The 14,823-nt window shown below is 44.4% G+C and overlaps 1 protein-coding gene across 1 annotated transcript in view; it reads right to left on the bottom strand.

Moving 5' to 3' along the window:
- LOC311242057 (inactive all-trans-retinol 13,14-reductase) overlaps positions 1-12,641 on the bottom strand; it is a gene marked incomplete at both ends in the record, with an annotated part of 113,154 nt that extends 100,513 nt beyond the window's left edge. Inside the window, one exon of the mRNA XM_084331010.1 lies at positions 12,071-12,641. Within this exon, the coding sequence (XP_084187136.1) occupies positions 12,071-12,641 (571 nt within the window). The remainder of the gene's footprint in view (positions 1-12,070) is intronic.
- Positions 12,642-14,823: the final 2,182 nt, after the last annotated feature.

The following is a 14,823-nucleotide window of genomic DNA, read 5'->3' as shown; positions in this document are numbered from 1 at the left end:
CTGTAAAAACCATCAGGAAATGAGAGCAGCGATTATCAGCTCGCGCCACGAGCGTGCGTGCGTACACATATACTATTGATCATCTAGCGTTTATTTGAAAACGATTCATAAATAGGCCGACAAATGACAACGTTCTGGAATATTCCAGTAAAAGGCGATTATCATAGAATGGGTAGTTTTTTCCGCGAAAACAAGTGATTTTCAAAATGCTATCAAACGGAAATGAAGCGATGTTTTTTTAATCTGCCTTGACAATGTTGACTGGAAAATGAGTCTTTGATAAGCGACGGGCAGATTAGACAGTAGACACATAAGTAGCCATAATTTAAAACATAGATTAGGCGATATTAAGTTAACATTGGAGCAGATTTGGGCATTCAAGGGGTGGCCAACCCGCGGCTCGCGAGCCGCATGCAGCTCTTTGCCCGTCAATGTGCGGCTCTTCCATCCATAAAAAAAAGAAAAAAAAGGAACTTTTTTTTTTATGTCACTCACACATAAGGACGTAGAATAAACATTTACAAAAAAAATTTAAATGGTCCATTTGCATGTTCTTGGGATCTGAATCTAGGGACATATATGGATCAGTGTCAGAAATAGTGTGTCTGTTACTAGGCTTGAGTAAATTGTAATGAACCAAAGGAGAATATCAATTCTATTTAATTTTTTTTTATCTTTGACTGTGAATAACACCATGCTAAAATTTACCAGACCTGAAAAATCTAAGCAAATGAATAAAGGGAAGATTATTAAACAGAAGGTTTTGTAGAATTCTGCCATCTTTTTTATAATGTAAATTTCTCCACCATTTTTCATCGTATTGCAACACCGTTTTTTGCAAGACGTTCACAGAAAGGTAGAGAAACTAACTGTGTTCTGTTTTATGGCAATAACGTTCAGGTTTGTGGGAGATAATCCCAAAAAATAAGAGAAATAAAAAAGTTAATCCAGAAGTAGGGGTGGACGGTATAAACACATACGGTATAAACGGTATGAATTTGCTCTACGGTATGGATTTTGACTATACCTTGTAACCGGTAGAGCAGCTGTAAAATAGCATGACGTCATGTAACCACAGCGCGACTATTTCACTCGCATTTTCCCCTAAAAATAGATAGAATTAGTCATAGATAATAGATATGTGCAAACTGGAAAAAGTTATTTAGGAGGCTTCGCGCAGTGGGCGTGTCAACACACAATTGTCATTTCATAATAAACACAATATCACTACGGCGCACAGCAAGTTTCAATTTCAGTTCCTGGCATTTTTAACCAGTGGAGAAAGGTAAGAGATTTCCCTATCGTTTTTCTTATATGAATTATTCTACGTTAATAAAACATACCTGGTGATCAACTACAGTTTGCCGTGAACATTATGATATGTGTGTAGTGTTCTGATAACTACGGCTGGGCAGCGGGAGCTGGATGCTGGATTTTGCGAGAAGCATGCAGCTGCAGAGCCGCAGAGCGGGGTCGCTGTGCCTGCACAGTGCAATACTCCAATTCAGCCATTGGCAATTCAGCCGTTGGGTGGGGGGGCGCTGTTGAGCGGGCCGCGTGTATACTTTCCGCAACGGAGTTCGGTTTCCGGGTTCCTCTGATTGGCCGCGACCCCCACGTGACCCGCCCCCCTTATCACTGCCGCTCGCCGCTGTGTTGCAGAGCAGAGTGCTCGCTTCCTGAGTCGCGAAACGCGCCACTCTGCTGTCAAGAAACGCGCTGTTGGTAACTTATCTTAATGTGCTGCTTATGCAGTTATCAGCTGTTCAAGAAACGCAGTCATCTTAATATGCTGCTTATGCACCACATCAAAACATGTAAAATATTTAAACAACCATTAAGCAGTGTTGGGCGCGTTACTCAGGAAGTATAAGAGTTGTGGAAAGCAGGATGAGAGAGCGTAGATTTCAGTGTGTATCATTTAATCATTTAACATTTGAAAGGCATACATTGTTGTCATACAGAAGTACAGAATACTTTTATACAAAATGCTTCTTACTATTACGCTCCAGAGACTGTGCTAGACAAGATAAGTATGAAATAAAATAGTATAGCATGTAAAATAGAAGTAAAAATAGAGGTCACAGTGTTCAGTATAGACATTATGTACAATGTTCGATGCAGAATAGAAGTAACTGAGTTACCATACAATATACAATATACTATGCAATGTACTAATATACAATACTATATAGTGCAAAGCAGAAATGGGATGAGGTACAATTTAGGTACAATTTACAGTAAGGTGTACGAGTTGTAGTGCAAATCCTTTACCAATAAATATAAAGTGTGTTTAGGAGATCTAAAGTGTGGAGAGTGGGTGCTGCAGTGTGTTGTTTGTTTCATTCTGATTTAATTACTGGACTGTCATTATTGTTATTATTATTTCTGTTATTGTCCTGTGATTCATCGTTGATTATTACTGTTACTGTATTGTTTATCTTGTTTCATGTAAAAAAAAGGGAAAATAAAAAACATTTGTTAAAAAAAAAAACATACTCAACCTCTACTGTCTTTAACTATGAATGAACACAACACTAACTTACACTGACCGTGACGCTAACCTCTACTGTCTTTAACTATGAATGAACACAACACTAACTTACACTGACGCCAACCTCTACTGTCTTTAACTATGAATGAACACAAGACTAACTTACACTGACGCCAACCTCTACTGTCTTTAACTAGATGACTGCACAAGAGCATGCGATGTGAAAAGCGACAATATTATTAACACTTTAACTGCCGGAAGACGCTTTTAGGCGTCCTTCCCCGCCATGCTCAAGTTGCCGAAGACGCCGTAACTCGTCTTTGATATCAATATTTCAAAAATCTGTGATCGGAATCATATTTCCTTTCCGGGGGCCCTGAGACACAAGTGTGATCTCCTCTCAATCCTCTAGCGGTTCAAGACCGCCATCTGGTGGCCGATCGGCAGATCGAAAAAACGGATGTTACCTTTAACCCGGTAGGACTCACTCCATATGGGGTCCGGGCACTCGCTAGTGTTAGAGAGACTCAGTCTTCACACAGTGAACATCGATCGCTGCAAATAACTCGAAAAAACAACATGATTTGGACGTATATATTACTATACAACCTGGAAATGGACCGGATATTTCTATATCCCATAATAGGAAAATGTCTGTTCCACGCTCATCGCCCAACGGCGCGAGGAAGATACGGTAAGATTCAGCGTTATTTTTCAATGTCTCCTATACTAACTGATCCGATGAACATTTGACCCACATTAGATGAATGGTATAACGCTGCCCACGGAATTATAAACGCCCCCTCGGCCATCCGGTCAACATCAGATTACGTGTTGTAACTTCCAGAAGTCCGTCCAGTTGGATTTTTTTATATCGCGCCGATTGCTATCAAACTGTATTTGATCATCAATATAATGCATTTGGGGCTATAAATCACGTTCTGGAGAAAGCTGCAGAAAGAGATGAAAACATACTTATACTTTAGATCATATTTTAGTATGAATATGTGAATGAAAAAGTTTAACGTTGCTTCACCCTGAACAATACATATAGGACATTGAATGGGCCCTAATAATGGCAATTTAGCAATAGAATTTAAAAAGTTATAGCCCTGCAAAGAAGGGGAATTTCTCCATAGACAAATAGAGCCGGCAACCTATGGTATATCATGAATTTAGCCTTAGGCAATCAAAGTGTTAAACAGCAGCGAGCAAAGCGTAAGTCTCAGGAAGCGAGCGTCAAATTGAAAGCGAAAGTCAAGTCCATGGCCGCTCGCTCTGCCGCGCGCGGCAGCGGTGGATAGGGGGGCGGGTCACGTGGGGGTCGCGGCCAATCAGAGGAACCCGGAAACCGAACTCCGTTGCGGAAAGTATACACGCGAGCGGGCCTGTGACCGGACCTGAAAGCGCCCCTGCTCTGCGGCTCTGCAGTTGCATACTATTGGGATTCGTTGGGAGCAGCACGGAGTCTCGACTCGGGACTTATTTTATTTGGAATATGACTGTATACGCAAAAGTAGCCTAGTTTTAAGTTAAAATATTATAAATCTACATGCCTTGAGGATGTCATTCTTTATATAGCCTGCCTATCAGGCAAACAAAATTATTCTAACGGAAACACTGATACCGTGATATATACCGTTACCGTCTATGCTTCAAATTATACCGTGATATAAATTTTAGACCATACCGTCCACCCCTATCCAGAAGTCAGATGATTGACAGGGGCTGGTGTGAGCTGGGTAGGGTAGTTTTTCTAAATTCGAAAGCCCCGAGTCTCTTCCTTCAAAAGACTACACTCACTTTTGGCTGTGCCACTTCCTTCTGTCAATATGCGCCGGTTTCCGACTCAATGCCCTGAGATTTCTATAATCTTATATTTCACTAATAACAATTAAAATAATTGGTAAACAAACATAATGCTGAAAATATACACTTTTACTGTATATCTCGGGCTTAAGAGGTTAACCCTGTGAGGCCCAAATTAAAAAGACATTAGCAACTTCAGAGGCCAGAGGGTGGGACATATAAACACATTTACTATCAAATAGCATTGTGAGGCTGAACAACAGGACCAATTGACTATAGGCCTACATGTGCTTAACATTTTTTAAAGGGGAACTATTTTACTATTTCTTTCACTATTTGGGCACTTTTACACAATTCCTGTGAGTTTATGGAACACCTCTGTAATTTTAAATTTTTTTTTAATTCATTGTTTTGTATTTCTAATCAAGTCCTCAAAAACAGCATTTTTCTACCTCAAGATCTTAAGCCGTTTTGAGCCTGGGCTCCTAAACCACTGTGTTCGGAACTGTGTGTGGAGTGTGTGGAGTCTCATGCAGCTGAGTCTCTCTGACATCACAAATCAGCACATTTTCAGATGACTCAGTTCAGTGAGGGTGAATATTGTGAGAGGAGAATTGGACGAATGCGCCAATATGAGAATTAGAGACATAGATCATATTAATATAAGTCCACATAGCTAGGAAACAATGCTAAACACTGAAAAAAGCCATTTATAAGATAGTTCCCCTTTAAATAAACATAATTTTTTTTTTATTTCTCTTTCTCCAATTTTCTGTTTTTCTCCCCGTCCCAATTTAGTCGCCGTGCCAATTCCCCCCCTCCCCTACCTGGCTGCTGTATGCATGTTCTCCTACGAGTCGGTACAAGGGCGTCCCGAAGCCGACCGCACGCTTCCTCCGATACGTGTGGCGACTGCCAGTGACGTCTTTTCACTTGGCAGCGAGGACTCTCATTGGTGAAGTGTAACGCGTGGGAGGGCACGCTATCTCCACCAAGACCTGCCCCCGCTGAGCAAGCGCCGAGACCTGACCTGTAGGCGTCGCTGTCCACAACGCCAGATTCCCACCCACCAGCTTCCCACCCCCTAATACTGCCAATTGTATTAGTATGAACGACCAGCCAAGCTGGTAGCAACGCCGAGAGCTGGGCTCGAACCCAGCATCTCCTGCATTGGTGACGAGCGCAATCTCCGCTACGCCACCTGACCGCCCTATAAACATTATTCTTTAAATTTTTTATAAATTTTGCAACCGTGGGTCTCACAGGGTACTTTTAACCCTGTGAGGCCCAAATAAAAAAGACATTAGCAACTTCAGAGGCCAGAGGGTGAGACCTATAAACACATGAATGAATGAATGAATGAATGAATGAATGAATGAATGAATGAATGAATGAATGAATGAATGAATGAAAACTTTATTTAACAGATTGCAGAATGGGTACAATACAGTACGGCTATACAATTGTTAAGGGGATGCAGACCTGAGAAAGACGTTTGTCTTGTTTCCATCAGGGTCCCCCATTTTCAATTCATATAGACATTTATGACATACACAACATACATGACATTTATGGCATAGGGACATACAGGTATTTAGTACTGATACATTTGTGACATAAACGGTATTCAAATATACAGTACTGTTAGCCCTAGATCCTGACAGAGTATATACATATGATGGGGAGGGGACTGTACATTAGGAGGGGGTGGGTGGGTGGGAGAGAAATATACATACGGCGGGGAGGGAATATATACATGCGGTGGGGAGGAGACTGTCTATTAGGAGGTGGTGGGGGTTTTGGGCATTTACGGTGGCCAGTTTCGAATTGCAGCCTCCCGTAGGTGCTCTTTAAGAGCGGTTTTGAATGTGGGTAGGGATTCACATTCCTTTACAGCTTTGGGTAGGGCGTTCCACATTGTTGTGGCATAATTGCGAAACGTGTTTAGTCCCTTGTTTGAGCCGAATCTGGGTTTAACATGATTTGTTGAGCTTCCTCTGGTGTAGTGGTTGTGGTATTCACTGACCTTTGGGAAGTATTTTGACATGTACATGGGTACCCCGGTCGTATAGTGTATCTTGTAGACCAGGCCCATTGCAAGTTGCTGTACTCTGTCGTCTCTGTCGTCTATGAAGGGTGCCGTGACTGGAAAAAAAGTTTAGAAACGCTGGTATATGGTGTGGCTCTTTGTGGTACCACAGTAATTTTTGTGGCTCTTAGTCTCTGACTGGTTGGCCACCCCATAATAAGGAATTAACCTTGGGCAGTGAAAGTGTTAAGGCATGAATGAATGAATGAATGAAAACTTTATTTAACAGATTGCAGAATGGGTACAATACAGTACGGCTCAATACATACAATTGTTAAGGGGATGCAGACCTGAGAAAGACGTTTGTCTTGTTTCCATCAGGGTCCCCCATTTTCAATTCATATAGACATATATGACATACATGACATACAGATAGTCAGTACTGCTACATCTATACATTTATGACATACCAGATTTGCAAATACAGTACTGTTTGTGATACAGAAGGAGTCAAGAAACGGGAGTATATACATTTGACGTAGAAACTGTACATTGGAGGAGGTTGGGTGGGGGGGGTTGGGTACATTGGGATATTGACAACCATACTGGGTAATTTACATTGGAGGTGGTTGGGGGGGGGGTTAGGCGGGGGGGGGGGGGCGGGGGGCACACTGTATAAACAAGTAACACTGTACATTGAGGGGGGGGGGGGAGGAGACACTGTACAAACAAACACAATTGTACATTGAACTATTGACAAAACCATACTAGGTAAATTACTGTACATTGGAGGGGGTTGGGTTAGGATATTTACAGGGGCACAAGTATCTTGTGTTTTTATTATATTGTATTATTATATTACCATTACATTTGCACTCTGGTTAGATTCGTTGTAGCTACTGTACTTGTGCTGTATGGTGACAATACATTTTAATCTAATGTAATGTCGAGCAAAAGATGAGCTACGTTGCTAACAAACTGTAATTGTAGGTAATGTATGGCCCTGGCTGGGTTGTTTGGCATCACACTCCCGATTCACAGGCTGTAATATCTACAAAAGAAGTGTAATAAAACTAAAATACATGTAAATGACTCACCTGTTCCGCCAGACTGCAGCATGTTCAGCGGTCTCCGTTCGACAGCAGTCTGCAGTTTGTGCTCCTTGGGGGAAACGTCCCTGTTGAATCCTAACGTGGTTCTTTCTGCAGAAGTTAAAATGAGCTCTACAGCCGCGGATAGTCGCTCTGTGACAAGTGTCCTCAATAACGTGAGCCGAGTTTTAGACATGATCAGTTCATGTATATATCACACCGACGCCGTATTGACATGAATGATTGTTGACTGTAGTTTAGCCACACGGTTCCTTTCTTCTTCTTTCTTCTTGTAATTTCCGGCAGTCTAGACCATAGATATATATAGAACACCTTCCGGCGTATTGCTGCCTAACTCGATCTTCTTCTTCTTTAATGTCGAGTCGCCACAACAGAAAGGCGCATACCGCCACCTCCTGTACACGGTTCCTTTGCTTGAACTCGTCCAGCCTCTTTGCTGTCGAATCAACGAGAGCCAAGTCAAAGATGGTCTCTGGCCACGTGCTGGTCTGTGGGTCTGTGTGTCGAAAGAGCCGCTCTCGCCGCCTGCTGGACTGGAGTAAAACACTAACCGTTTAGATTACCAACTAAATAAAAGCACCAACATGGATACAGAAAATGTTGTGCATTCAGTAGTAATTCAAAAACTTTTTTTAAATTATTTTAACAGGACAATACAGTATCAGTAAAAAAAAGAAACATAGGAAAATAAAAAGACAAATCAACCCATAAAAGAAAAAAGAAACACAAACATGCCAGAGCCCTCATTTATCAATGGTGCGTACTACACACAGATATGTGCGTAACCCGTGCGTACGATCATTTCTAAGCAAAGTGTGAAAACGGCCTCGCCAAGCGCGTTGCATGACGGTTAGAATGTTGTCCGACTTGCTCTGAAAATCTGACGAGACGAGGCGCGGAACTCTCGCGGGAGCGAGCCACGCACAGCCTTCAGAGCAAGGCTCCACAGTACCTCTCACCCAGAGCTCTCACCCGGCTGCGTGAATACTTTACCCAAGGCAGTTGTCCTTCCGCGTTCGGTTTGCGCGCCCTGATTGGCCTCTCAGCGCCCAATCGCGCTTAGCCCTACTATCGCCTAACTACTCGCTCAATATACTACTATCACTCAAGCGCCGTGCATCAGCTTTCAGTTAACGTCGTATTGTTTTCGCCTCTCTATTAACGTAACGCGCTATTCATATCAATCGACATCACATCAATATAAATAACGTATTGTTTTCATCTCTCACATCAATATAAATAACGTATTGTTTTCATCTCTCTATTAACGTAACGCTATTCATATCAATCGACATCACATCAACCCAGCCTCCTCCAATGTACAGTTTCTATGTCAAATGTATATACACTCTTTTTCTGGACACTTTTTGTATCACAAACAGTACTGTATTTGCAAATCTGGTATGTCATAAATGTATAGATGTAGCAGTACTGTCTATCTGTATTGTAGTATCTTAATAGAGAGACCGTGGTAGTGCTCAGTTGTGCTTTATTCACAGTTGGTTATTCATACAGGTAAACAGTGAAACAGCAGCCAGTCCCTCTGGCTGCTACCTTATTCTGACACAGAGCGCTCCGGGGCGCCTCTGGTTCACGTAACAGTAACCAATGATAAGCAAGACACGTGACTACACTACACTCCTCCCCTACCCTGATTCCTGAGATTACAGATCTAATCTGTCTGGGGGTTTTGCATTTCGTTTTGGTCTACTACTTCCCCTGACCTGAGGACCATCAGGCCCTAGTATTACTCGCTCTTCCGTTTCAGGCTGTGGTAACTTAGTTGACACCATTTGATTCACATGTCTTTTACATACTTTGTTCTGAACCTCAACCATGTATGTAACCGGGCCTAATGGCCTCACAATCCTCCCATGAACCCACTTTTGTCCTTCCCCTCCCCCATAGTTTTTCACCAAAACCCGCTGGTGCGGTTGAAACGATCGGACCCTCTTCTGCGGTCCCTCCGGACTCCGCTGTGTGCTCTGTTGTCCCGTCTCTGCACCGCTGGGCTGTATCAGCGACAGTCTCGTTCTCAGTTTCCGTCCCAAGAACAGTTCTGCCGGTGTTTTACCCGTCACACAATGGGGGGTGCTCCTGTTCCTGAGAAAGTCCTGAAATGTCCGTGACTGAAATGGGGGGCCATTGTCTGACACCAGTTCCTCTGGCAGTCCATAGTTTGCGAAGAACCCCCTCAGAACCTCCACTGTTTTCTCCGCTGTCGTTGTCATCATCAATGACACTTCCGGCCACTTAGAGAAACTGTCTGTTAACACCATGAACTTGTTTGCCTTTGTCTGCAAAATCCATGTGGACCCTCTGCCACGGTCTCACTGCACCAGTCCATGCATGCACCGGAGCCGTCGGTGGTGTGTTTCTAGTCAGTTGACAAGGGTTACATGTGGCCACCAGGTTTTCAATGTCTCTGTCCAGGTTTGGCCACCAAAAATGGCTACGTGCTCTGGTCTTCATTCTCACTATACCCAGGTGATCGTCATGTAACTCTTTTAACATTTGTGACCTCAGTACGGGAGGAATGACCACTCTAAAACCCCACATCACACAATCACTCTCTACAGACAGTTCTGTACGTCTCACCCAGTATGGTTTTAGTTCCTCCTCCGTGACATGCTTAGGCCACCCTTTCTGTGTGAAATCTTTCACTGTTCTCATTACTGCATCACTCTTGGTGTGCTCTGCGATCTCTCTAGCAGAGATAGGGATCTCATCTAAGAACGAGACTCTGAAGTCCGGGCTACACTCTTGTGCCTCTGCCTGCATCGGTAACCTAGATAATGCATCCGCATTCCCATGTGTCAGGGCGGCCTTATACTGAATATCGTACTGGTATGGCTGCTAGAATTAGGGCCCATCTCTGCAGTCTTGCTGCTGCTAATGTGGGAACACCTGTCTTAGGTCCTAAGATCTTGACCAGTGGCTGTACAGAGGGTAAATTTTCGACCATACAAATATTCATGGAACTTTTTTACTCCAAAAATGATACTGAGGGCCTCCTTCTCTATTTGCGCATAATTTACCTCTGCCTTGGACAGGGTCCGCGAGGCATATGCTATTGGCTGCTCACTGCCATCTGGTAGCTTGTGTGATATCACCGCCCCTATCCCGTATGGGGAAGCGTCACAGGCCATTATCACTGGTAACTGGGGGTCAAAATGCGCTAGCACTGGTGCTGCTGTCAGCATCTTCTTGGTTCTCTCAAAAGCCTCTTGACGCTGCTTTGACCAGACCCATTCCTGTCCTTTCTGTAGTAGTTCTGTCATAGGTTTTATCTGAGTAGATAAAGAAGGCATGAATTTCCCATAGTAGGTTAACAAAGACAGAAACGCCCTCAACTCTGTGGTGTTTTTGGGCACCGGGGCCTTTTCGATGGCCTCCGTTTTCTCCTGAAGGGGGTGTAACCCCTGTGCATCTATGCGATGGCCCAAATAGCACACACTGTCCTGAAAGAAAGCACACTTTCCCTTGTTTACTCTCAGCCCATATTGATCCAACCTCTGCAGTACCCTTTCTAGGTTTTTCATATGACTGTCTGTGTCATTGCCTGTCACCAATATGTCGTCTAGAAAACAGACTACTCCATCTAACCCTTGCAGCACTTGATCCATTGTTCGTTGAAATATGGCTGGAGCGCTGGCTACCCCATAAGGCAAGCGATTGTATCTGTATACAACCCTTTTGGTGTGTTGATTGTTAAGTATTTCTTGCTCTCCTCTTCTAATTCCATCTGCTGATATGCCTGTGTCAAATCTAGCTTTGTAAAATGTTTCCCTCCTGCCAACTTGGCAAATAAGTCTTGTGTTCTGGGAAGAGGATACTGATCTACATCCAGAAATAGATATACTGTTTCTTTGTAGTCCCCACATATAACCGTGTTGTCTCTCTTTGGTATATTCACTATGGGCGCTGCCCACTCACTGTGTGGCACTGGAGAAATAACCCCTTGCTTCTCCAAGTCATCTAGCTGTTTGTTTACCGCTTCCCTCAAAGCATAAGGAACAGACCTGGCTTTGCAAAACCTAGGTTTTGCATGTGGGGACACATACATTTTAGCCTTAACCCCTGTCACTTTACCCAAACCATTGCCAAATACCTGCGTATATGTCTGACACAGGGACTCCACCGGATCCCCTATCCTGTTGACCTTAGACCAGTCTAGGTTTAATGGTCTTATCCAATTACGACCCATGAGTGCAGGACCCCGCCCCCTGGCTACCACTAAGGGTAACTGCAACTTCTGTTCCCCACTCTCCACTGTGACCATTATCTTCCCCATTAGCTCCAATGGCTCCTCTGTGTACGTTTTCAACTTAGTCATACATGGAAGTAATGTTACATTTTTTAACTTGGCATGGTACATACTCTCTGATATGACTGACAACGCGGCACCTGTATCCACCTCCATACATATTTTCTGATCATTACATTTCACAAACACATTGTATGGTGAATGAATGAATGAATGAATGAAAACTTTATTTAACAGATTGCAGAATGGGTACAATACAGTACGGCTCAATAGACACAATTGTTAAGGGGATGCAGACCTGAAAAAGACGTTTGTCTTGTTTCCATCAGGGTCCTCATACTCAGGTCTCTCATACTCACAATCCATATTAGGTCGGACTGTATACAGTCCCATTTGAGTCTGTTCCTCTGAACCGGACCCATACTCTGCCTGTTCATGTTCAGTCTCTGAGATCATGTTGACTCCTCCTCCTCGCCCGCCTCTGTGCTGGGCCGCGCGCGTTGCTCTCCCTCGCTGATCTTGTCCGTTGAATTGGCCCCTCTTCCTGCAAGCCCTCTCCAGATGCCCCGTCGTCTTGCAAAATCGACACTGGAAATCCTTGTAGCGGCAATCTCCCGCCAAACGTCCTCTCCCGTTGCAGCGGTTACATTCCGACGCATTGCCGCTCCTCTGCTCTGTTCCTGCTCCCGGTGGTCGCCGTTCTCCCGTAGCGCCTTCCCGTTGTCCTCCCGTCATCTCCACTCTGTCGGTTCTGAACTGCGGCTCTGGCACAAACCTTTTCATGCTGACCATGGTGCATTCATAGTTGTTGGTGATCTCCAGCGTTTTGGTCCACGCTAGGACCCCGTCACAAGCTGCATTCAGCAGCTTACTGCGCAGATCGTTACTTGTGATACCGCAGATAAACTGGTCACGAAGCTGCTCTTCCATTGATGTTCCAAACGCACACCAAGAAGCCAATCCTTTCAATGCCGCCACATATTCCGTGAGCGATTCACCAGAGAGCTGTTTGCGATTTCTGAACGTATACCTCTCTGCTAGCACATTCTTCTTCGGTGAAAAATATGCTCTCACTGCCGTTAACAAGTCCTTCAAGTCCACGTCGCCTGGCCTGTCCGGCACCACCAAATCCTTGAGCAATGTAAACGTTTTAGCTCTTACCACGGAGAGAAACACAGCCCTTTGCCGGCCTGCCGCTATGTTGTTTGCGATGAAAAACTGCTGAAGTCTCTCTTCATAGGCTTCAAATGTCTCTATCGTCTCATCAAACACCAGTCCCGTTTCTAGACTGTACAGCGCCATTCCTTTTTGCACTTCCCCGCCACGAGTTTCAAGAGAAAAAAAAACGTGGAAGCTAGCTTGACTATTATTCTTTCTTCGGCTACAAGCCTACAACCTCTATTTCCGAGGTGGACACAAACGTGTGTTTTCCTTTATCCTCGTCGCCACTGTAGTATCTTAATAGAGAGACCGTGGTAGTGCTCAGTTGTGCTTTATTCACAGTTGGTTATTCATACAGGTAAACAGTGAAACAGCAGCCAGTCCCTCTGGCTGCTACCTTATTCTGACACAGAGCGCTCCGGGGCGCCTCTGGTTCACGTAACAGTAACCAATGATAAGCAAGACACGTGACACCTTAACATCAGGGGAGTTGTAGTCCTACACTACACTCCATGTATGTCGTGTGTGTCATATATGTTACTTATGATGAATTGAAAATGGGGGACCCTGATGTAAACAAGACAAAAGTCTTTCTCTGGTCTGCATCCCCTTAGCTATTGAGTTAGTATATTGTGAGACTCTTCGGCGGTAGCGAGTTAGGCGATAGTTAGCTGAGTGATAGTTAGTTTTGGTATGATGCACGGCGGAGGCGAAAACAATACGAGGAAGTTGAGTGATAGTATATGATGCACGGCGGAGGCGAAAACAATACGAGGAACTATTGGGCGCTGAGAGGCCAATCAGGGCGCACAAACCGAACGCGGAAGGACAACTGCCTTGGGTAAAGTATTCACGCCACCCGGCTGCTCCACGCAAACCCATGATGGGAAACAACTTGCTATGGTCGCGCAAAGCGCCTATTGGCTCAGAAAAGTTGTCACCTGGTTGTCACCACCAGCCACGCCCACAAGAGGAAGTTATGAGACGTTTGATTGATTGATTGATTGAAAACTTTATTAACCGATTGCAGAATGGGTACAGTACAGTATGCGTCCCACGTGCATGTAGCCTTTTTGCAACGCGTCCGCGTTTCCGGGTTCCCGTTTTGCGCTCTGATTGGCCGCTGCGCTGACCTACGCTAGTACGCCCCCCTCGCTATGAGCGTAGCAGGAGGACGGACGCTGAACTCGAACAGCTGTTACGTAACAATAGGCGTGTTCGAGATGGATTTCGGTTCGCCTCGAAAGTAGACGAGAGTAGCCGAGTGAAGCCGGGGGAGGAGTTAAAAAGGCGGACACTTCCGATTTCACGAGAGCCTCTCGCCTAGTCTCGCATGGCAGATACGCTTTCACGTCACCACGCACACATTACACACCTGTCCAGCTCATTATAATGCGATGGCCGTGTGCAAAATTAGATCAGATTCAAATGTACAGCACACCATATACTGCTATAGTGGAATATACTATTCATATACCATAATGTATACCATCTTGTTGCGCGCTCCTGGCCGCACGCACACACAACACACTGCTGAATAATTCTGTTTTGCATCAATATATGTATACTGTGTATATTGAGGCAAAACAGAATTATATATACAGTATTGAGGCAAAACAGACGACGCATGTGTGTGTGTCTGACAGCTTGAAGTTTATTATGATGATATGATGATAACGCATAACATAATAAAGTTTTCAATCAATCAATCAAACATCTCATGACTCCCTGGCTGTCACGTGGCTGGTGACTGACAACTTTTCTGAGCCAATAGGCGCTTTGCGCGACCATAGCAAGTCGCTTCCCAGCCCGGAGCAGCCGGCTGAACTGTGGCGCCTCGCTCTGAAGGCTGTGCGTGGCTCGCTCCCGCGAGAGTTCCGCGCCTCGTCTCGTCAGATTTTCAGAGCAAGTCGGACAACATTCTAACCGTCATGCAACGCACTTGGCGAGG

The sequence above is a fragment of the Notolepis coatsorum genome (genome assembly GCF_963971535.1).
Source record: "Notolepis coatsorum genome assembly, chromosome: 15".
Lineage (NCBI taxonomy): Eukaryota > Metazoa > Chordata > Actinopteri > Aulopiformes > Paralepididae > Notolepis > Notolepis coatsorum.
The sequence above is the reverse complement of the archived record's forward strand: the minus strand, read 5'-3'. Positions and strand labels throughout refer to the sequence as shown.